Below are 23,337 nucleotides of genomic sequence, written 5' to 3'. Positions count from 1 at the left end.
TTCACTTGCATGATAATTTCTAGGTCCATCCATTTTGGTAAACATGCTGGTATTTCGTTCTTTTTAATGGCTGAGTAATATTCCATTGTGTATATGTACCCATTTTCTTGATCCATTCCTCTGTAGATGGATATTTAGGTTGTTTCCATGTTTTGGCTATTGAAAAGAGTGCTGCGGTGAACATCAGAGTACGTGTGTCTTTGTGAGTCGTGGTTTTCTCTGGATAGATGCCCAGGAGTGGGATTGCTGGATCAAATGGTAGTTCTATGTTTCGTTTTCTGAGGAATCTCCATACTGCTTTCCACAGTGGTTGCACCAATTTACAATCCCACCAACAGTGTACTAGGGTTCCTTTTTCTCTAGACCCTCTCCAGCACCTCTTGTTTGTGGACTTTTGGATGATGGCCATTCTGGCTGGTGTAAGGTGGTACCTCATGGTGGTTTTGGTTTGCATTTCTCTAATAATGAGTGATGTTGAACATCTTTTCATGTGTATTTTGGCCATCTGTATATCTTCTTTGATGAACTGTCTGTTTAGATCTTCTGCCCATTTTTTGATGGGGTTGTTTGTTTTTTGGTATGGAGCTGCAGAAGGTGTTTATAAACTTTGGAGATGAATCCCTTGTCAGTGGAGTCACTTGCAAAGATTTTCTCGCGTTGTGTGGGTTGTCTTTTTGTGTTGTTTAGGGTTTCCTTTGCTGTGCAGAAACTTTGAAGTTTGATTAAGTCCCATTTGTTTATTTTTGTTTTTACTGTCAATACTCTAAGAGGTGGATCTGAGAAGATGTTGCTGTTGTTTATGTCAGAGAGTGTTTGGCCCATGTTTTCCTCTAAGAGTTTCATAGTGTCTGGTGTTACATCTAGGTCTTGAATCCATTGGGAGTTTATTTTTTGTGTCTGGTGTTAGGGAGTGTTGTAATTTCATTCTTTTCCACGTGGCTGTCCAGTTTTCCCAGCACCACTTATTGAACAAGCTGTCCTTTCTCCTTTGTATATCCTTGGCTCCTTTGCCATAGATGAGTTGGCTGTAGGTGCATGGGTTGAATTCTGGGCTTTCTATCCTGTTCCACTGGTATCTATTTTTGTCTTCCATGCGGTTATGATGATTGTTGCTTTGTAGTATAGTCTGAAGTCCGGGAGGCTGATTCCTCCAGCTCCATTTTTCTTTTTCAGGATGTCTTTGGCTACTCTGGGTCTTGTGTGCTTCTACACAAACTTGAAAATATTTTGTTCAAGTTCTGTGAAAAATGTCCTTGGTAATTTGATAGGGATTGCATTGAATCTGTAGATTGCCTTAGGTAGTATAGTCATTTGGATAATATTAAGTCTACCAATCCACGAGCGTGGTATGTCTTTCCATCTATTTGTGTCATCTTTGATTTCTTTCATCAGTGGCTTATAGTTTTCAGAGTACAGGTCTTTTGTCTCTTTAGGTAGGTTTACTCCTAGGTATTTTATTCTTTTGGATGTGATGGTAAACGGGATTGCTTCCCTAATTTCTTTTGCTGCTCTTTCATTGTTAGTGTATAGAAATACCATCGATTTCTCTGTGTTAATTTTGTATCCTGCGACTTCGCCAAATTCGTGGATGAGCTCTAACAGTTTTCGGGTAGAGTCTTTAGGGTTCTCTAGGTATAGTATCATGTCATCTGCAAATAGGGGTAGTTTTACTTCTTCCTTTCCAATTTGGATTCCTTTTATTTCTTTTACTTCTCTGACTGCCATGGCTAGGACTTCCAAAACTATGTTGAAGAGTAGTGGCGAGAATGGACATCCTTATCTTGTTCCTGGTCTCAGCGGGAATTCTTTCAGCTTTTCACCATTGAGAATGATGTTTGCTGTGGGTTTGTCACATATGGCCTTTATCATGTTGAGGTAGGTTCCTACTATGTCCACTTTCTGAAAGGTTTTTATCAGAAATGGGTGTTGGATTTTGTCAAAGGCTTTTTCTGCATCTATTGAGAGGATCATATGGCTTTTATTCTTCAGTTTGTTAATATGGTGTATCAGACTGATGGATTTGTAGATATTGAAGAACCCTTGCATCCCTGGGATAAATCCCACTTGATCATGATGTACAATCATTTTAGTGTATTGTTGGATACGGTTTGCTAGTATTTGTTGAGGATTTTTGCATCAATGTTCATCAGTGAAATTGGCCTTTAATTTCTTTTTTTGTGGTATCTTTGTCTGGTTTTGGTATCAGGGTGATGGTGGCCTCATAGAATGAGTTTGAAAGTATCCCTTCCTCTGCAATTTTTTGAAATAGTTTTAGAAGGATAGGTGTTAGCTCTTCTCTAAATGTTTGGTAGAATTTGCCTGTGAAGCCATCTGGTCCTGGACTTTGTTTGTTCACTCTATTTTAAGCATATAGTATGGCATTGTATTGGAAAATGTGCTTATTATTTTAATTTATATAATGATCATGGAAGATCATGTAGTTCTGGCCCTGAAGTGTTATTTTTCTGTTTTCCATGAAGTCAAAAACTGAAATAATAATGAAGATTATAGGAGTTCCTGTTGTGGCACAGCAGAAATGAATCTGACCAGGAACCATGAGGTTGAGGGTTCTATTCTTGGCCTTGCTCAGTGGGTTAAGGATATGGCATTGCCATTGCACTGTGGTGTAGGTTGCACATGGCTTGGATCTGACATGGTATGGCCGTGGTTGTGTCCTGCAGCTGTAGCTCCTATTCAATCCCTAGCCTAGAAACCTCCAAATGCTGCGGGTGCAACCCTAATAAGCGTGCGCGTGCACACACACGCACACACACACAAGATCACTCAAAAATATACTAAATTTTTAAAACCAATTTTCTTAAAAAGAAAGGCTATAATTGTGATTAGTTGAGCCAAATTCTTCCTAATATTCATGTACTATACTTAATTGAGAGACTCATTTAGAATCTGCTGAAAAGCAAAGATGAGAACTTATAATAAAATACTGAAGAGATTTCCAGTTTGCAGGAATGTCATGAAATTACTTCCTTTATGCTGAAACTATAATTTCTAAGCTTAACTGGAAACATTTGAAAATAGTGTCATTTAGCCTTGATAGATAATTGTGGGTTCTTAATCACTCAGTAAAATAGACCAGAAAGTGCAGATGGGTGTAAACCTGGGAATGAAAAGAATTGTAAAATTATCACAAAAGATATGCAGGAATTTAATTTGATATTATCATACGATTCGCCTCTCTGAATAACCCTATATACAGCCTCCTTAGTGGTTATTATAAATGTTTGGACTTGGCATGAGCATTTTGATTATCAGTATCAGAGGTCAACCAACTTTCTGTAAAGGGCAATATATTAATAATATAGACTTTGCAAACCGTAGTGTCTGATGTAATTACTACTCCCCCTCTGTAGTGTGAATGCAGCTCTAATGTGTAAATGAAGGGGCTTAAGTGTTTTCCAATAAACCTTTTAATAAAAATAGGTGCTGAGCCAAATTTGGCCCATGGATCAGTTTGCCCCCCAGACCCCCATCCTAGACTTTCCCATAAACATTGACCATATGTTCTTTCTCATTTAATATAAGGTAATTTCACTAAAATTTGAAAATTCAACAACAAATATAAGATTTTAAAATTTAAGTCCAACTTCTATTTTTTTATTAGGAATGTGAATGAAAGCAGTCTTATAAAGTATTGAGGTTAACATTTCTAACTCGTTTTTGGACTTCTGTGTTGTCCTTGGTATCAAAAGATAACATGAGAGGTGAAAAATCACCAGCAATTTGACTCATAAATTAGAAGGTATAGTACAAAGAAAAATAAGCAAAAATATCTAGTGAGTACACACAACATGGCAGATGTGCGTTCTAAATGAATAGTATTAGTCAATTCTGGTAAATGTCTGCCTCTCAAGGGGTGGAGGTGAGGGGCTGATTTGTAGGGTCTGTCAATTTCTGTGATATAAAGTCAACATTCAAAGGATATAAGCACAGTAACTCTCCTGATGTAAAAGCCAGAATTTCTGGGAGAAAAAAATGTGGATTCCTTATACAGTCATAGAAGAGTTAAATCTGAATTGAATTTCCACAGACTCAATATCACATGAATTTGACTCATTCACCTCAATTAATTTGCTTTCTTATGCTTTCTTATCCATATGTATGAAAAAGATTCACCTGTATCTTTTAATGATGCCTCATTCACACTCTTAATGAATTCACCTGAGACAACAAGAAAGACACAGATAAAATAAGTCCAGCTCCATGTGTGTGACATACTCAGAGAACATTCCTATTGTCTATTTTTTGAAGCAGTGTTTATAGGATAATATTACTAAAATTGTATCGATATATAACATAGACTTACAAAAAATTCATTTAAACTCTTCGCATTAGTACAAAGAAATTGTTTTAATAAATAGTGTTTTGTATTATATGAAAAGGGGCAAATGTCAGAATGCTTTATTGGTCCACATAGGTGTAGCTGAGTTTTTGGGTAAGAGGCAAAAAGCCACTATGACTCGTATTATGATTAAAATGTTCCCCCAATTTTGCACTATCAGGAATCTAGGATATTGTGGATCAAATGTATAATGAGAATTATAATCCTTGAGAGCCATGACAAAGTTAAATCACAATACTTGTTTTGACAATACAATAGAAACCAAGTAAGCTGCAAACTCAATTTACCAGCTCTGAAATTATATAAACATGGAAACAAATTAGATGATTCAGTGTGAACTAAATCATCAAGAGGAACCAGGAAGTAAGTAAGTTTGTTTTTATTCAGTTTTAGTATATATTATTCAATTTCATTCAAATATTTTAAAGTATTATTTGCACGTGTTTGTGGTGTTTGTGAATTTATGAATCTTTTGATATTAAAAAGCAAATGATTGTTTACTCCCAAGAAGACTATTAATGAACTTCTGAAGAAGCAGCACAGCGATGTCTTGAGTTGTTCATTAATTTTTTTCTCAGTTAAATGGTTCTCTGTTACAGAAATAAGACATAAAAAAAGACATCCCCTGTTTAAAGGAGTATCTGTTTCCTGGTAAATGTTTTGACCTTCCACTTGTTCATTTGCTAAAGCAATGGTTTAAAAAAAAAAAGAAAAAAACACCACCACCACCAACAAAAAAATGACTGTACATTGTATGAAGTAAACTGTTTCTGGGCAATTATTTATTTTAGTAGCAGAAGTTACCTTTTCTTATTCTTCTGGCATTTTCATCCCAAAAAGGAAAACAAAAAAGGATGTGGGAAAGTGACAGCATCAACTAAACCCTTAAAAACATAATTTGGAGAGAATGTCAACAAAACATTCCCATGGATAAACACATATGTTCTAAAGTGAGGTGATTGCTATGTTGACCAGCGGTTTAAACTTGTGAAAGGTTCTTAAACTATGTGTGTCCCAGTTTCTCAAAATAAAAATGTGGAGGTAGGCCTATGTAGCCTCTGTTAAGCTTTCAAACTGTATTTAGAATATCTACAATCCATACAGGTCCATACGGTTTTTGTCATACTGAAGGAAAGGAGAAGAATCAATTAAAATATTTTCATATTTTTTACAAAAGAAGCTAAATATTGTAAAGAATAAGTTTAAGCTTAATTTTAAAGAAACTATAGAAGAAATAGCTCTATTTAAATGTGATCACAAGATTTTTATTTTGTCCATGGCCTGTGATGATGTATTTTCAAAGAAGAGAGATCAGTATTGAACTTGAGATAATATTCAATACTCGAATGAAAGGTCAAAAGGAAATTAGTTACTGGAGAGGATCAAATATGTTTTTAAATTTCATGCATTATCATCATAGATACTTTAAAAATGTTATATACTTTCCTCAAACCTATGTAAACTGTTTTATGTTCTATAAGGGGAATGCACATTTTCTGTTCTCAAGGGGGAAACAGGATTGGCAATGAAAAACCACACAGTACCCACAGAATTCATTCTTCTTGGCCTCTCAGATGACCCAGAGCTTCAGACTGTGATTTTTCTCTTTTTAATTATCACATATATATTAAGTGTCATGGGAAATTTGGCCATCATCACTCTCACCCTGGTGGACTCCCATCTACACACCCCTATGTATTTTTTCCTCAGGAACTTCTCTGTATTAGAAGTTTCCTTCACAACTGTCTGCATTCCTAGATTTTTGGGCACAATTGTCACCAGGGACAAAACTATTTCATACAGTAATTGTATAGCTCAGTTGTTTTTCTTCATCTTCATGGGAATCACTGAATTTTATCTTCTAACTGCCATGTCCTTTGATCGCTATGTCGCAATCTGCAAACCCCTGCATTATACAACCATCATGAGCAAAAGAGTCTGCACACTGCTTGTCTTTTTCGCTTGGCTGGCAGGATTCTTAAATATCTTCCCGCCAGTTATTCTTTTTCTCCGGTTAGATTATTGCGGCTCCAATATCATTGATCACTTTGCTTGTGACTATTTCCCCCTCCTGCAACTATCCTGCTCTGACACATGGCTCCTGGAAGTGATTGGTTTCTACTCTGCCATAGTGATTCTGCTTTTCACCCTGGCATTAATCCTTCTATCCTACGTGTTCATCATGAAGACAATCCTGAAACTGCCTTCTGCCAGTCAGAGAAAAAAGGCATTTTCTACATGCTCCTCTCACATGATTGTCATTTCCATCTCTTATGGGAGCTGCATATTCATGTATGCCAACCCTTCAGCAAAAGAAAAGGCGTCCTTGACCAAAGGAGTAGCTATTCTGAACACTTCTGTTGCTCCCATGATGAATCCATTTATATATACCCTGAGGAACCAGCAAGTGAAGCAAGCCTTTAAAGATAGCATCCAAAAGATTATGTTTTTTTCAAATAAATGAAAATATTTGTGGCATTAAAAGAATAAAGTTCTTGTCAATGCTTCTATTATTCATACTTTCTCAAAACTCTTGCTTTCACAATAGCTATATATTTTTCCCTGTGTCCATTCCCATATTAAAATTTCCCCCACTTTGAACCCAGTACCTTGGATAAAGTTGAATATTGCTTCAGAATTTCTATAATTTGTTTTATTCAAATGTATTCAGATGGCATATAAAACACAGGTTAATGTTATGATTTTGAGAAGTGATTTGTTTTTGAAGAGACATAGGCTATTTAGTTTGATGAAAAGGGTGTGAGGATAGATGTGAATTTCTGAAGTTTTCCTTCTTACCTGGTAATAGAAATGAATATTTTCAGGAAATTTTGATTCGCTATGGCATTTTTGTGAAATCAAATTACCACAATCACAACAGGGTTGGAAATAAAATATAAATATCTACTTAAATATTTAAAAAAGATTAGAAAGTCAATACATTCTATTTTTTATGCTATTAATAATATAGCTGATGATAATGAGAAGGAGAAAAACAGGGAGAAGTATAGAAGATAAAATCTTATTCAGCAATTACTAGATTCCAGACCTATTTTAATTCTTTTCTCCTTATTGGCTCATTGGATCCTGCCAACAACTTTATGAGGTACCTGCGTTGTTATTCTTCTGCAGAAATCTTTATACTTTCTCTGGATATATTTTATAAGCTTTCCCTCACTTATGTTCATAATAAATAAAATAAAGGTTTGAGTTAAATTTTAAAATCTTACAACTATATCAATCACCACGTTGTAAATCAAATAGACTTCAATAAAACTCTAAAAAGAATCTTACCTCTATTATTAAATTTTCACATTTCAGTCAGATTATTTTATATTAAATAAATACTATATAGGTCAATGTTTATGGAAAAGTCTTACATGGGGGGGAGGCAAACTATGATTCCTGGCCCAAATTTGCTCAAAACCTATTTTGATTAAAAGTTTTATTAGAACACACCTCATTCCATTCATTGACAGGTTGTTTATAGCTGCAGTTACACCCTAAAGGGAGAGCTGAGTAGTTGCATCAGGGAAGCTACAGCCTGTAAAGCGTAAACTATCAATATATTGCCCTTTATTGAAAAGTTTTTGTTAACCTCTGATATTGATAATCAAAATGCTCATATATATTCCAAACATGTACAATACCTATTAAGGAGTTTGTCTATAGAGTTTTTGAGAGCTGACTCATCTGATAATACCAGCATAAACTTCCTCATAACTTTTGTAATAATTTTACAGTTCCTTTAATTCTCCTATCTATACCTATCTGCAGTGTATAGTATATATTTATTGAGTGATTAAGAACTCACAGTCAGGAGTTCCCGTCGTGGCGCAGTGGTTAACAAATCCGACTAGGAACCATGAGGTTGCGGGTTTGCTCCCTGCCCTTGCTCAGTGGGTTAACGATCCGGCATTGCCGTGAGCTGTGGTGTAGGTTGCAGACGCGGCTTGGATCCCGCGTTGCTGTGGCTCTGGCGTAGGCCAGTGGCTGCAGCCCTGATTCGACCCCTAGCCTGGGAACCTCCATATGCCGCGGGAGCGGCCCAAGAAATAGCAACAACAACAACAAGAACAAAAAGACAAAAAAAAAAAAAAAAAAGAACTCACAGTCAGCAATCAAGTCTAAATTTCAATATATTCAAATGTTCCAATTAAGCTTAGAATTTATAGTTTCAGTTTGAAGGAAGCAAATAGTAATGCCAAGACCTCCCTGCAAACTGGAAATCTCAGTGTTGTTTCGTACGTTGTTTTGTTTGTTTCTCAGCAAATCATGGATATGAGTCTCTCAACTGAACATAGTACATGAATATCATGAGGAATTTGGCTCAATGAATTATGATTGCAGTCTTACCAAAAATGGTTAAAAATTTAGGATGAGTTTGAGTATTTTAATGTAGGATGAATTTGAGTATAAACAATTATTATTTTAATTTTTGACTTCATGGAAAACAGAAAAAAAAAAGTTCATGGCCAGAATTGCATGATATTGTGTGATTGTCATCTAAATACTGATGAGTTCATTTTCCAGAAGATGCCCTACTCTAATATTTAAAATAGAATGAACATAAGATTTTTCTAATGAAAAGATGTGTATTTTATATAAAGACTTTGCCATTGTTAACTTCTTTATTCCTGTTTAGAAGATTTGTCGTTTAAGCAGGAAATTAAAGAAATTGTATGTGAAGTGATTATTTCAAAATAGCCACAATTGTGAGCAAGTTACAAAAGCCCTTAGTATTGATGATCAAAAAGACCAACTTAACATCAAGCATTTATTTACACATACAACTGACCACCGCAAATGTAGTCATATTTAGTATCCAGTAATATTTATTTCCTCAGGTTTTTTGAACAGTTTTATGGTATATAAGTTAATTATGGAGTTCCCAAAAAGGAGAGGAGCTCTTTAATCATTTTTCATAAGCAACTATGTATTCATAATAGATTTTTTGGGGGCCACACCCACAGCAGGTGGAAGTTCCTGGGCCAGGGACTGAACCTGCACCACAGCAGCAACCTAAGCCTGTAGTGAAAACACTAGATCCTTAACTTGCCACAAGGGAACTCCAATAACAGATTTTTGAATTGATATATGGCATAGAAATTTAAAAATCAGTAATGAGAAATATTTCTTGACTTCTTGAGAATATATACTTACTTTATTCTAGTTATACTGTTTTTCACATAGTGACTAAGTGGCCACAATATGGAGTGGATAGTACCAGTAATATGATGGTCAGATTACATTTATGATCTTTGTGCATTAAACCAAAAGTAATGCTAAACACGATTTACTAATTCTTGAATATCTAGACAAAATGTTTCCTGGTGAAATCATAAAACACAGTTCTCTCTTATGTGCTCTTGCTCTGCCACTTTCTGTCTTTCTAATTTTTTTTAGAATTATTGTGAAAAAATTGGCATTCAAAAAAGTTTCAGAGAAGGAAATGAGGCCAGTCTCACAGTTACAGACTGGAAAGACCAGCCCAAAGAAGGAACGTGTGTGAGAGAAGGAAGGGAATTTGAATGGGAAAAAAATTAAAAATAACTTATATGAGAAGAATTAGAATTAGAATGGGGAAAAAATGTATATGCAAATATCCTTGGTAACCTGCTGGCAATAAAAGTATAAGCAATGAAAAATAACTCTAGGAGACTATGTGGAAATTAAAGTATTTTGAAAGCCCAAATTTTCATTTAACTGCTCTTCATTATGCCTTGAAAATATGAAACAGCTCTTTTATGTTTTCATTTCCTGGAGAAAAATGCAACCTTCCTTGCCAAGTCCATGAAGGCTCTCTTGACCTGCTGATTCCTTAGGCTATAAATAAAGGGGTTCAGCATGGGGGCTACAGAGGTGTTTAGCACGGCCACTCCCTTGCTCAGAGACACCCTGTCTTTTGCTGAGGGTTTAATATACATAAAAATGCAGCTACCATAAGAGATGGAGATGACAATCATGTGGGAAGAACACATGGAAAAGGCCTTTGTCCTCTGACTAGTAGAAGGAATTCTCACAATCGTTCTGATGATATATATGTAGGACAGAATTATTAATGCCAACGTGAACAATAGAATAAACACAGCACAGGAAAAACCCACCATCTCTAGGAATGTGGTGTCTGAACAGGAAAGGTGTAATAAGGGGAAATAATCACAAGTAAAATGGTCCACAGCATTGGACTTACAGTAATCAAGTTGTATGAACAGCATGAGTAATGGGAATATGATTAAGAATGAAGCCAGCCAAGAAGGAAAGACCAGCAATATGCAGAGTCTAGGATTCATGATGGCCAAGTAATGCAGAGGTTTGCAGATGGTGACATAACGGTCATAGGACATGGCGGCCAAAAGGTAAAATTCAGCGACTCCTAAAAGAATGAAAAAAAATAACTGAGCCATGCAATCATTAAAGGAAATGGTTTTATCTCCTGAAATAATGGTGCTCAGGAACTTGGGTATAGTGACAGTTGTGAATGACACCTCTAGTAAGGAGAAGTTTCTGAGGAAGAAATACATGGGGGTCTGGAGGTGGGGATCCAGCAGGGTCAGGGTGATGATGGTCAGGTTCCCAGTGACGCTGAGCAGGTAGGTGATGAGCAGAAAGACAGAGACCACAACCTGAAGCTGTGGGTCATCTGACAGTCCCAGGAGGATAAACTCAGTTATTACTGTGTAGTTTCCATTTTTGCTCTTCTTCTCTTGAGTAACCTTCAGGAGAAAACACAAAAGGACTTAAAAAGTGGGGATTATCCATGGATAGCATAGGAATTTATCCCTGCAATAAACATATGATGCCATACTAATTTAACTTGAGAAATTTTAAAACAACCTAATGAAGATAAAGTGATTTAAAGGAATTTTTTTCCAGGCTCTTGTGTTTTACATAAGTTTTTCTTTATAAGATCCCTATCTTAACAGATGGGAATCAGGCTAAAAAGATTTTTTTAAATCTTATCCAAATGACACACAGTAAATGGGAAGAACAAGGATTTTAACCTAGGCTTTTTTAAAACATCGGGAATATTGGAGTAGAAATGCCTCCTGTTGACTTTTTGTTTGTTTGTTTTGTCTTTTTAGGGCTGCACCCGAGGCATATGGAGGTTCCGAGGCTAGGGATTGAATCAGAGCAGTAGTTGCTAGCCTACACCACAGCGACAGCAATGCCAGATCCGAGCCATGTCTGTGACCTACGCCACAGCTCAGGGCAATGCCTGATCCTTAACCCAAGAAGCAAAGCCAGGGGTGGAACCTGAGTCCTCACGGATGCTAGTCATAATCATTTCCATTGAGCCACATTGGGGACTCTCCCTCCTTTGACTTTTAAAATGCTTTCCCTAAAGGAAGTCCTTTCCATTGGAAAACTCATTTTCTGCAACTCTAGTTTAATCGTATCATCCTAGTCTATCATCTAATTTCTTGTATTATAATTTGATACTATAGAATAGAAAAGCCAAATATGTCAGGAAAATGGTCATTCAGATAGGTATGTGTCCAACATGAAAGCCGTTGGAATGAAATCTAACCATGCGACAGATTTCGATGCTTCCCTCTGACTCATTCACCTTCCCACCTTCCTACTCCTCATCTGAAGCCACAGGTGATGGGTTCATTACCATAATGTTTTCAGGTATTGGAGAGGCCGGAGTAGAGAGGAGGCAGAGTGGACATTTAGTAGCTTGGATCTATGTCATGCACCAAGGAAACCAAATTGCATGAATATCTAAAATCAGACATTATCCTTCAGAGACCATATGTTTCTTGAAAATGTCTGCCCTCTAAATGTTATTAGTATTTTCTCTCTCCCCACCTCTCCCTCCTTTTCTTTGTTCACGCAACACACACACACACACACACACACACACACACACACACAGAGGCTTTCTATCTCATGTCATTTATTTTGGCCACACCCACAGCATGTGGAAGTTCCCAGACCAGGGACCGAACCCTCACCATAGCAGCAACCCAAGCCTCCACAGTGAAAACAGCTGAGTCCTTAACTCACTGCACCACAAGAGAACTCCCCATGTAACATTTTTATGTTTTTCATTTTATCTACATCAGCATTCACTTAATAGGAGCTCTATTTTGTCAGTGTATTGGAGTAATCCATGTAATAGCAATGAAAACCTTTTATTTTTCTTCCCAAATAACAGTAATAATAGTAATAATGCATTTATTTTAAAAGTTAGCCATGAGTTCCTTCAATTAACTGAACCAGTTCATTTTAATATCAGTCATTCTGTGAATTTTCACTAACACCTGTAGTTACATTCCAGTGATAGAAGTTTTTGCAATAGAATGAATATTTAATTTCAAGATATAGATTTGATGAAACTATTGTGAAATTTTTCAATTTTTTTTCCCCTTAAAATACTGAGCCTTCTTTTCACTCACCTCACTGTATAGCAAAAAAGTGTTTCTCCTGTCAACTTAAGGAAAATTCTAGCTAAGATATATGGTGGACAATGCTAATGGGAAAGCATGTGAGATTCACAAAAAAATGAACATTTTTTTTATTTTGATATTCTTCAGGGGCTAGAGAAAAAGTCTTAAAAGCACTGACAAGGAAAACAGATGTCACAATTACACATCCTATAAACAAATGTATGGCAATTCAAGGATGTGATGGACATTTACAAGCATAAGTCATTGTTCTCAAATGACAATCCTCTGTGAGCAACAGCTGTGGTTGACTCTGTTCTGTAATCATTTCTGGGATGTGATCTGTCAACCACTCCTGGGATGTCTGGGTGAAGTAATGAAGAATACAGCCAAGTCTCTAAGGCATCATTTCAGATTTTCCTTCCTACCTACCCATCCACATTGTTTTCCTCGTCTGTGGAACTTCTGATCCCAAGCTTTATATTCCTTCCTGTATCTTTCTTCTTAAAGAATTTGAATGTCTTGGATATCTCATTGTTGGATCAGGCTTGTAGCTCACTGAAAGGGAGACTTAGCCTACTCAATAAACAAATGCTTGCCATTGTGTAAAATAAAACAACTGGAAATGATTTTCAGGACATTTTCATAGTAAATTGCAAGAATGTCCATAGTCAGTTGTAAGGATGTCCTCTTAGAGAAAAGAACAATGGTACCCGTGAATTGTCCAATTTAAAGAAACAACATTATTTAAATGATTACTAAAGATTAAGAGATTGTTTTTCCTAATTTTATTTAAATTATGAGAAGTTGGGTGGGAGGCTCCCTAAATTCCATGATATAATTGGAAACCTAAATTATCTTCCCACATTCTCTATGTGTACCGAACTCTCCTTTCTTATATTAAGACCCCTAAGAAGTCATAAGTATCTTTGTGAACACATACGTCCTCAAGGCAATTAGTACCCTCAACATTACTGGGTAGTTTTCCAATTCTCTATCTTTCTCTCTGACTTGACAATCTTTTTTCTGGTGTTAGGTTTATATGCCAGGTGAATTTGTCACAGAAGAGAACAGAATATTGGTTGAATTTGACTATCTTGAGTAAATTTTAATTTTATAGCCACCTGTTTGTTTCTGGAATGATTCATTCTGCTCCATCTGTGTTTGCTGACTCTCAATACCATGTAAGAACTTCATCATGACTACATGACAAAAATTCATAAGAAGAATCAATTTAGATTACTTTCAGATTATTACTCTAAGGCTGCCTTTAAATAGTCCTACAATTAGTCCTACAGTTATTTCTCTGAGTCCTCTGAAAAAAAAAATGACCTTTCTTTTTTGCTAATGGAAAAGGGGAGTCAGGTCAAACCAGTCAGTCAAAGCAGTATGAAGAAGAATAATGAAGGAAAACCTGTAATCCCCTAAATCACTTGCAAAATCTGTGGGTTTTTATAGAGATGTTCTCTTTCTCTCCTGATTATCTCAATTTGTTAACTAGCATCTGTATTTGAAGGTAATTTTTAACTTAAAAAGGAAAAGAAATTCTTATAAATTGTATAGCAGCAGAACTTAATTTTTTTTTTTTTTATTTTCCCACTGTACAGCAAGGGGGTCAGGTTATCCTTACATGTATACATTACAATTACATTTTTCCCCCAGCCTTTCTTCTGTTGCAACATGAGTATCTAGACAAAGTTCTCAATGCTATTCAGCAGGATCTCCTTGCATATCTATTCTAAGTTGTGTCTGCTAAGCCCAAGCTCCCGATCCCTCCCACTCCCTCCCCCTCCCATCAGGCAGCCACAAGTCTCTTCTCCAAGTCCATGATTTTCTTTTCTAAGGAGATGTTCATTTGTGCTGGATATTAGATTCCAGATATAAGTGATATCATATGGTATTTGTCTTTGTCTTTCTGTCTCATTTCACTCAGGATGAGAGTCTCTAGCTCCATCCATGTTGCTGCAAATGGCATTATGTCATTCTTTTTTATGGCTGAGTAGTATTCCATTGTGTATATATACCACTTCTTCCGAATCCAATCATCTGTCGATGGACATTTGGGTTGTTTCCATGTCCTGGCTATTGTGAATAGTGCTGCAATGAACATGCGGGTGCATGTGTCTCTTTTAAGTAGAGTTTTGTCCGGATAGATGCCCAAGAGTGGGATTGCGGGGTCATATGGAAGTGCTATGTATAGATTTCTAAGGTATCTCCAAACTCTTCCCCATAGTGGCTGTACCAGTTGACATTCCCACCAACAGTGCAGGAGGGTTCCCTTTTCTCCACAGCCCCTCCAGCACTTGTTATTTGTGGACTTATTAATGATGGCCATTCTGACTGGTGTGAGGTGGTATCTCATGGTAGTTTTGATTTGCATTTCTCTTATAATCAGCGATGTTGAGCATTTTTTCATGTGTTTGTTGGCCATCTGTATATCTTCTTTGGAGAAATGTCTATTCAGGTCTTTTGCCCATTTTTCCATTGATTGATTGGCTTTTTTGCTGTTGGATTGTGTAAGTTGTTTATATATTCTAGAGATGAAGCCCTTGTCGGTTGCATCATTTGAAACTATTTTCTCCCATTCTGAAAGTTGTCTTTTTGTTTTCTTTTGGGTTTCCTTTGCTGTGCAAAAGCTTGTCAGTTTGATGAGGTCCCATGGGTTTATTTTTGCTCTAATTTCGATTGCTTTGAGAGACTGACCTGAGAAAATATTCATGATGTTGATGTCAGAGAGTGTTTTGCCTATGTTCTCTTCCAGGAGTTTGATGGTGTCTTGTCGTATATTTAAGTCTTTCAGCCATTTTGAGTTTATTTTGGTGCATGGTGTGAGGGTGTGTTCTAGTTTCTTTGCTTTGCATGCAGCTGTCCAGGTTTCCCAGCAATGCTTGCTGAATAGACTGTCATTTTCCCATTTTCTGTTCTTTCCTCCCTTGTCGAAGATTAATTGAACATAGGTGTCAGGGTTTATTTCTGGGTTCTCTCTTCTGTTCCATTGGTCTGTCTATCTGTTTTGATACCAGTACCACACTCTTCTGATGACTGCGGCTTTGTAGTATTTCTTGAAGTCTGGGAGATTTATGCCTCCTGCTTGGTTTTTGTTTCTCAGGATTGCTTTGGCGATTCTGGGTCTTTTGTGGTTCCATAAAATGTTTGGATTGTTTGTTCTAGTTCTGTGCAAAATGTCATGGGTAATTTGATAGGGATTGCACTGAGTCTGTAGATTGCTTTGGGTAGTATGGCCATTTTTACAATATTGATTTTCCCAATCCAGGAACATGGAATATCTTTCCATTTCTTTACATCTTCTTTGATTTCTTTGATGAAAGTTTTATAGTTCTCAGCATATAGGTCCTTTACCTCCTTGGTCAGGTGTATTCCGAGGTATTTGGTTTTGTGAGGTGCAATTTTAAAAGGCATCGTATTTTTGTATTCCTTTTCTAATACTTCATTGCTGGTATACAGAAATGCGAGTGACTTCTGAATGTTCATCTTATATCCTGTTACTTTGCTGCATTTATGAATCAGTTCAAGGAGTTTTGGGGTTGAGTCCTTAGGGTTTTCTATGTATAGTATCATGTCATCTGCATACAGTTACAGTTTGATGTCTTCTCTTCCTATATGGATGCCTTTTATTTCTTTTGTTTGTCTAATTGCTGTGGCTAGGACTTCCAGTGCGATGTTGAAGAGCAGTGGTGAGAGTGGGCATCCCTGTCTTGTTCCAGATTTGAGTGAGAAGGCTTTCAGTTTTTCCCCATTGAGTATGATATTTGCTGTGGGTTTATCATAAATGGCTTTGATTATATTCAGGAATGCAGAACTTAATTTTAATTTATAATGTGTGGGATTATTGGAGCAACCCCTAGTTTTTCCATTTCAGGAGAAATGTATAAAAAATACAACTCTTTCTGAGTTTTAGATTTATTTTTTTTTACTAGGAAAATAATAATAGTTCATGGAATTATTACAAGGGATAATTAAAAGTAAAATCCAGTTATATAAATTTTTGTCTCATACACTCACACCGTAAATACTGTCATCTTTATTATTTCTAAAAACAAAATCAGTTATCACAGTTGAAAAAGATAGTCCCACTGTAAAGTAATAATAACATTTCTGAGGAAACTCATTTGAGAGATAATGTTAAAGCTTTGTCATCGACTCATTACAATAACACTATGTTGATTGTGGAGAAACTGACATTGCGAGTTTAAATAATATAAATAAGTTCATACATCTAGGTAATGATAAGACTGGAATTCTAAACTCTTTCTGCCTGAAACTGATGCATATGCTATTTATTAAACCTATATTCAATGAGTGGGACCAAATTCAGAGAGCAATTTTTCCAAAAATTAGTAAAGAAATAAATTAGTACACCAAACAGGAAATGCAACCATGCTCATTTTTCATTTCTTTGGTATCTACAGAAAGAAATGGCATCCCCAAATTATTCCACTCAATGTGATGAAAAGTTGCACTAATAAATAATGAATCAGAGCTAAAAAAAAGGAAAAGTTTTCATTGGCTTTAACATTACAGTCTTACCTCTATTTGTTATACAGAGGTATCACATCAGCTGGTAAAATTATGGAAAAAATGCAACTATTTCAGTTTTAGGTTAAGAAATCCAGCTTTTCTAAAAATCGCTCTCTCTTATTTCCATAGCTATGATTTTTTCATACATTTTCCAATTATTTTATTTCCATAGCTCTGATTTTTTGATACATTTTCTATTGTAGTCAAGAGAGCAAAAATACTGAAGAGAAGCAAGATATGGAGTTACTGTAGGCCTTTCTGGATATAATTTCTATATGGATTGTAACCTGGATAAGCCATGTGTTATTTTATCTACCGTATATGCCCAAGGCTCATGGGAGATACTCCAGCGACTCAGTGTGCCAAAGAGGGCGAGAAGGAAAACACGCTAAGGATTACAAACATGTTATCAACATTAGTACCAATACCAAAACAGGAAACTTGAGGAACAATGTCCACAGAGAAAAAGGACATGAGAAGTAGGCCAGCAACATATGGAGTATTTTGCCTTATGTTTATGTGAAAATAACCAAATGTGCAAAAGTTTTAGAAGAGGTTTCCTGAATTTTCCTCATGCGGATGTCTCTGAAGATTTTTTTTTTTTTTAATCTTACCGAGTAAAATACTGGGATTTTAAGTGGAAATATTACATTTTCTACTCTTATAGAGTAAAATGTCTCCATAAGTGGATCTTTAAGCTATTAACTGTCAACTAAATTATTCAAAAATTAGAGAACAATTAAAATAAGTGTGAGATGGAATGTAGCGCTCAGTGCTCAGTGACTTCCCATTGAAAGGTATGGGAAAAATTGGATAAAATATCCATTAAACTCTTTAGTCTCTTCCAAGAATCTTTTCAGGTTATTTTTCTGTAACCATAATGATGCTAATTGTTGAGGCGGATCTACCATCCAGAGGTCCGCTTTACTTGGTGGGCTGGGTTCCAGTGGATAATGAAATAAAAAAACCTAGGAATTTTACAAGAATTTATAAATCCAATTTCTTTCAGTCTAATTTTAGAAACGACAAAAAAAGGAGTTCCCCTTGTGGCTCAATGGGTTTAGAATCTGACTGGTATCCATGAGGATGCAGGTTTGACATATGGCCTTGCTCAGTGAGTTAAGGATCCAGTGTTGCCCTGAGCTGTGGTGTAGGTCCCAGACATGGCTCAGTTCCTGCATTTCTGTGGCTGTGGTGTAGGCCAGCAGCTGTAGCTCCAATTAGACCCCTAGCCTAGGAACTTCCATATGTCACAGGTACACTCCCTCACCCAAAAAAAGAATGTTAAAAAAAAAAAAAAAAACGACAAAAAGTCTGTTAACATTCAATCACTTTGTTATGCATTCAACAAAAACTTGTTGAAGACTTGCTATCATTAGATACTATGTAAACACTGGAGATACCATGGAATCAAAATAGAAGTGATTCCCACCTTCACTCAGCCTACCAAAAACAAGGGCATGCCACTGAGGGACAATAATTTGACCAATGTCACACAACTTAATTAAGAGCTAAGTTCTAAACAGATATAAGTAAAACAACCTGTCTCTTAATTCAGAACTTTTCGAGTCTTTGTTGTCGCGACTGAGAACCCCAGGCGTGGAGGGAGCCAGAGTGTCGGGCTCTGAGTCGACTACATTGTGGAGCATGACTATGATTCTGTATGTGGTGATGAGTTAACTATTCCAGTTGGGGGAAATCATCCGGGATGTGCGAAAACTGCAGGAGGAAGGATGGCTGGAAGGAGAACTGAATGGGAGCAGAGGAATGTTTCCTGACAATTTTACTAAGGAAATTAGGAGGGAGACAGAATTCAAGGGTAAAAATTTGCCTATCAAATGGGAAAAGCAAGGGAATGTTGCAAGTCTTGTACAACGAATCAGCACCTGTGGACTTCTAGCTGGAGGAATTCAGCCACATGCACAAACGAAAAACATTAAGAAGAAAACCAAGAAACCTCAGTGTAAGGTTCTCTTTGAATACATTCCACAAAATGAGGCTGAACTGGAGCTGAAATTGGGAAACATTATCGATATTAGTGAAGAAGCAGAGGAAGGCTGGTGGGGTGGAACCCTGAACCCTGAACAACAAGTCGGCACTGTTTCCCTCAAACTTTTGGAAGGAATTAGAGGTAACAGACGATGGCGAAACTCATGAAGCCCAGGAGGATTCAGAAACAGTTTTGACTGGGTCGACCTCTCCGGGAATGGGAATGAAGCCACATCTGGATCACTTCCTACCCAGCCAAAGAAAATCCAAGGAATTGGATTTGGAGATATTTTTAAAGAAGGCTCTGTGAAACTTAGGACAAGAACATGCAGTAGTGAAACAGAGGAGAAAAAAACAGAAAAGCCCCTAATCACACCCTGGGAACCTCCATGTACCTCGGGTGTGGCTCTAAAAAGACAAAAAGAAAGAAAGAAAAAGAAAGAAATATGAGTATATGAACTATTATAGCTATAGAAAAATGTAGGGGAGGGTAAATTTTTTTAAGGGAGGGTAAATTTTTTTAACGTATTTTGTTTTGCCAATATGAAAAAAAAGAGGCCTTATTTCTTATGTGCTGGGATTGCAAACTTTTTGTTTAGGTTGCTTGAAAATACTACTGAATCTGTATAAAGGAAAAAAAATTCACCCTAGTTTTTTTATTGAAATTTTGTAGTATTTTAAAGAGATCTGTACTATAAATATGGTGATATCTTTACAAATAATCCGTAAAATATACTATTTGAGAGGGACAGGTTATCTTTGTAGTAGTGATAGTCACTACTTTTCCCCTAATACATAAGGGATATAAACTTGGTATGTATGTATTTTTTACATTTAGCTTCTTACCCAGGATTACACTGTTGTGCCTGTTTGTTTGCAGTGTTGTTTAGTTTATACTTTGGGTGATAAAATAGGAGTTTCCTAGCTCCAAACCAGATTACTTACCCATGCATATAGTAATAACTAATGAGATAAAATAATTTCTGCAACTGGAATAATCAAAATAACTTAAACTTTTGGAGTATTTTATATTGCTTGCACTGTAGGATTCACAAAAGGAACTTAGTTAAAATGTATTGGCTTGTTAAATATATTGGGGAAAATGTGAGCTATATTTTAAATTCATTAGGTTTAAGGAACTTAAAAAAAAAGTCAGTTTAACCCTTAACTACAGCACATATAATATGCAAACACCAGTCTTATTGCTGTACTTCTCTGCTTATTTTACAGGCTCAAATATTACTCATTTCATGATCTTGCGATTTAATTCTTCATGCCCCTCCTTTAGATTTTTAATAATGGTAATGTTAGAAAAACAAAACTCCAAAACTTTGAGAACTTCCGTATGTGGTTTCATACTTTGACAAGTTATCATTATGTACTATTCAGGTTTTACATTGTGTAATTTATGTAATAGACTAATTGATGGAGATATTTGGCTGTCATTTAGGTACCAACTTTATAAAGAGTGTTCACTATATCATAAAGTGTAATATTATAGCTTATTTAAAACCAAATATAGTTGGCCACATTCAGAAAAAAAAAAAAAAAAAGCTTTCTACTGCATTAAGCATTTTTTAAATCAGCAAACTTGCTCCATTGTACTAAGTAATTTATGTGATTGATCCCATCATTTCTTGATTATTTTTTGATTATGTTTTTACTAAAATAATACTTTCAATATTATCTAATTTTTCTGCTGAATTACATGTTCATCAAAAATTGTACAAAAATCTTGTGTGAAAATACTTGTTAAATATTCTAAATTATTCTTAGCTAACATTTGATAAAAGTATATTTGGAGATTAAGCTAATTTGAGGCACATGATTATCTAATTGTTCATATTACAGCTAATCATTATAACTAGTATCACATCACAGCTAATCTGTATAACTGCATATCCACTAAAAGAGCCATTTTTATATTAATCTTTAATTTGTATTAAATTTTTCAAGTATACGTAACTTTTATTAGTTTTAGGGATTAAAAGTTTCAAAAACCATTTTTACCTTGCTAAGTAAGTGCTAATGTTACTGCAAGAATATCAGAGGAAGAGAGTTTATCATGATGATTTAAAAAATAGAGTTCTAGGAGTTCTTGTCATGGTGAAGCGGAAATGAATCCGACTAGGAACCATGAGGTTTCGGGTTCAGTGGGGCCTCACTCAGTGTGTTAAGGATCCTGCGTTGCTGTGAGCTGTGGTGTAGGTTGCAGACGTGGTTTGAATCTGATGTTGCTGTCTGTGGCTGTGGCATAGCCCAGGGGCTACAGCTCCAATTCAGCCCTTAGCCTAGGAACCTCCATATGCCATGGTTGCAGCTCTAAAAGGCAAAAAATAAAAGTAAAACATAGAGTTCTAGTATAAGAGAATTAGGTTCAGGCTTTGCTATTTATTCATGTTGTGTGCTAGAAAACTTATAAAAGCTTTACTGTCTTCATTTCAAAAATAGGATTATAAAACGCAATCTGCACATTATTAGAAGAATTAAATGAAAACTAATATGTGGAGCCTTCTGTTTCTATAAGATGGAGTAGCTTGAGGCAAATCAATACTCATGCAAAAAACATATAGAAATGAGACCCTAAAGACAAAAATAATGCTTTCAAAGACATCTGAACTGGAGTTCCCGTTGTGGCGCAGTGGTTAACAAATCCAACTAGGAACCATGAGGTTGCGGGTTCCATCCCTGCCCTTGCTCAATGGGTTAACGATCTGGCGTTGCTGTTACCGTGAGCTGTAGTGTAGGTCACAGACATGGATCCTGCGTTGCTGTGGCTCTGGCGTAGGCCGACAGCTACAGCTCCGATTCAACCCCTAGCCTGGGAACCTCCATATGCCGTGGGAGCAGCCCAAGAAATGGCAAAAAGACACACCCACACACACACACACACACAAAAAAAAGATATCTGACACTTCCAGTTTTCAGGTATGTGTGTAAGAACTTGGAGATAACCACACAATTCTAACAAGAGGAAAAAAGAGGAACAGACTGAAAAATCAACACCTTTTTGGATCTATGGAGCAGGAAGGACACAGGGTAAACAACTGCACTTGAGTAAGGTGAATTGGACAGGTGAATACAGGTAGTCAAGTCTTACTGGAGCAGAGACTCAATGGTGGAAACTGCCATAGGCACCAGTGCCACCATAGGAAAACCTGAGCCTATGACACATGAATTGCTGGAGATTTAATGTGGTCAACTTGGAGAGTTAAAACCTCTAAAGAAACCAGACAGAGCGCAGAGCGGGAAGGGAGGGCAGGAGCGTAGATGGCCAATGCATGGGGGCTGCCATGGGCGTGAACTTCCTCAGTGGTACAGAGCTCCCTGGCTCTATCACCATGAAAGACGACTTCACAGAGGATGAGGAAGTGCATTCCTTTGGTTACAAGCGGTTTGTAGAAAGTTCAAGCATTTATTTGTGACAACTACATACAACTGAATGTTCAGTTGGTAAAATTGAAGGTCTTTCACTCCGAAGAAATAAATCAAGAGGAAGACCCAGCACTGGTGGCATTCTGTGAAAATACAGTTTCTGAGAAATCCAGAGAAAGGATTAAGATGGTGGAATAGAAGGATTGGAGCTCAACTTCCCTCCTAAAAACAACAAAATTCACAACTAAGGCTGAACATTCTTCACCCAAATGGACAAGAAACCTTAAAAAAGATATCCTACTCCAGAAGAAAAACAGGAGGACACATCAAGAGGTAGGAGGGGTGATTTCGTGATATAAACAACCCCATATCTCCAAGGTGGGAAGCTCCAGATAGGAAACTAACTGGTTCACAGAGACTCACCTACAAGAGTGAGAATCCTGAGCCTCATATCATACTCTCACGTGTGGGGATCTGGCACTGGGAGAAAGAGCCCCTGGAGCATCTGGCATTGAAGGTCAGTAAAGCTTGTACGCAGGAGCTCCATGGGACTGGGGGAAACAGAGACCCCATTCTTAAAAGGCACACACAGACTTTCATGTGCAATGGGTCCCAGGGCAAAGCAAAGTCTCCATGGGAATCTGGGTCAAACCTGACTGCAATTCTTGGAGGACATCCTGG

At 36.7% G+C, this 23,337-nt stretch overlaps 2 protein-coding genes and 1 pseudogene across 2 annotated transcripts; 2 read left to right on the top strand and 1 right to left on the bottom strand.

Annotated features, from left to right (window-relative positions):
• Positions 1 to 5,853: 5,853 nt before the first annotated feature.
• Positions 5,854 to 6,824, top strand: LOC125131724 (olfactory receptor 6C3-like). The gene has a single exon (XM_047788494.1). It carries the CDS (start codon positions 5,886 to 5,888, stop codon positions 6,822 to 6,824), a length of 939 nt encoding a protein of 312 aa, XP_047644450.1. The 5' UTR covers positions 5,854 to 5,885.
• A 3,289-nt stretch (positions 6,825 to 10,113) lies between these two features.
• On the bottom strand, positions 10,114 to 17,975 carry LOC125130375 (olfactory receptor 6C1-like). Its single transcript, XM_047785742.1, has 2 exons — positions 17,907 to 17,975; positions 10,114 to 11,076 (listed from the first exon to the last, which is right to left on the bottom strand). Exons 1-2 carry the CDS (start codon positions 17,973 to 17,975, stop codon positions 10,114 to 10,116), a joined length of 1,032 nt encoding a protein of 343 aa, XP_047641698.1.
• Positions 17,976 to 18,172: 197 nt separating this feature from the next.
• LOC125130374 (CD2-associated protein-like) lies at positions 18,173 to 22,854 on the top strand (annotated as a pseudogene).
• Positions 22,855 to 23,337: the final 483 nt, after the last annotated feature.

This window comes from Phacochoerus africanus, chromosome 7, assembly GCF_016906955.1.
Source record: "Phacochoerus africanus isolate WHEZ1 chromosome 7, ROS_Pafr_v1, whole genome shotgun sequence".
Taxonomy (NCBI): Eukaryota; Metazoa; Chordata; class Mammalia; order Artiodactyla; family Suidae; genus Phacochoerus; species Phacochoerus africanus.
The sequence above is the reverse complement of the archived record's forward strand: the minus strand, read 5'-3'. Positions and strand labels throughout refer to the sequence as shown.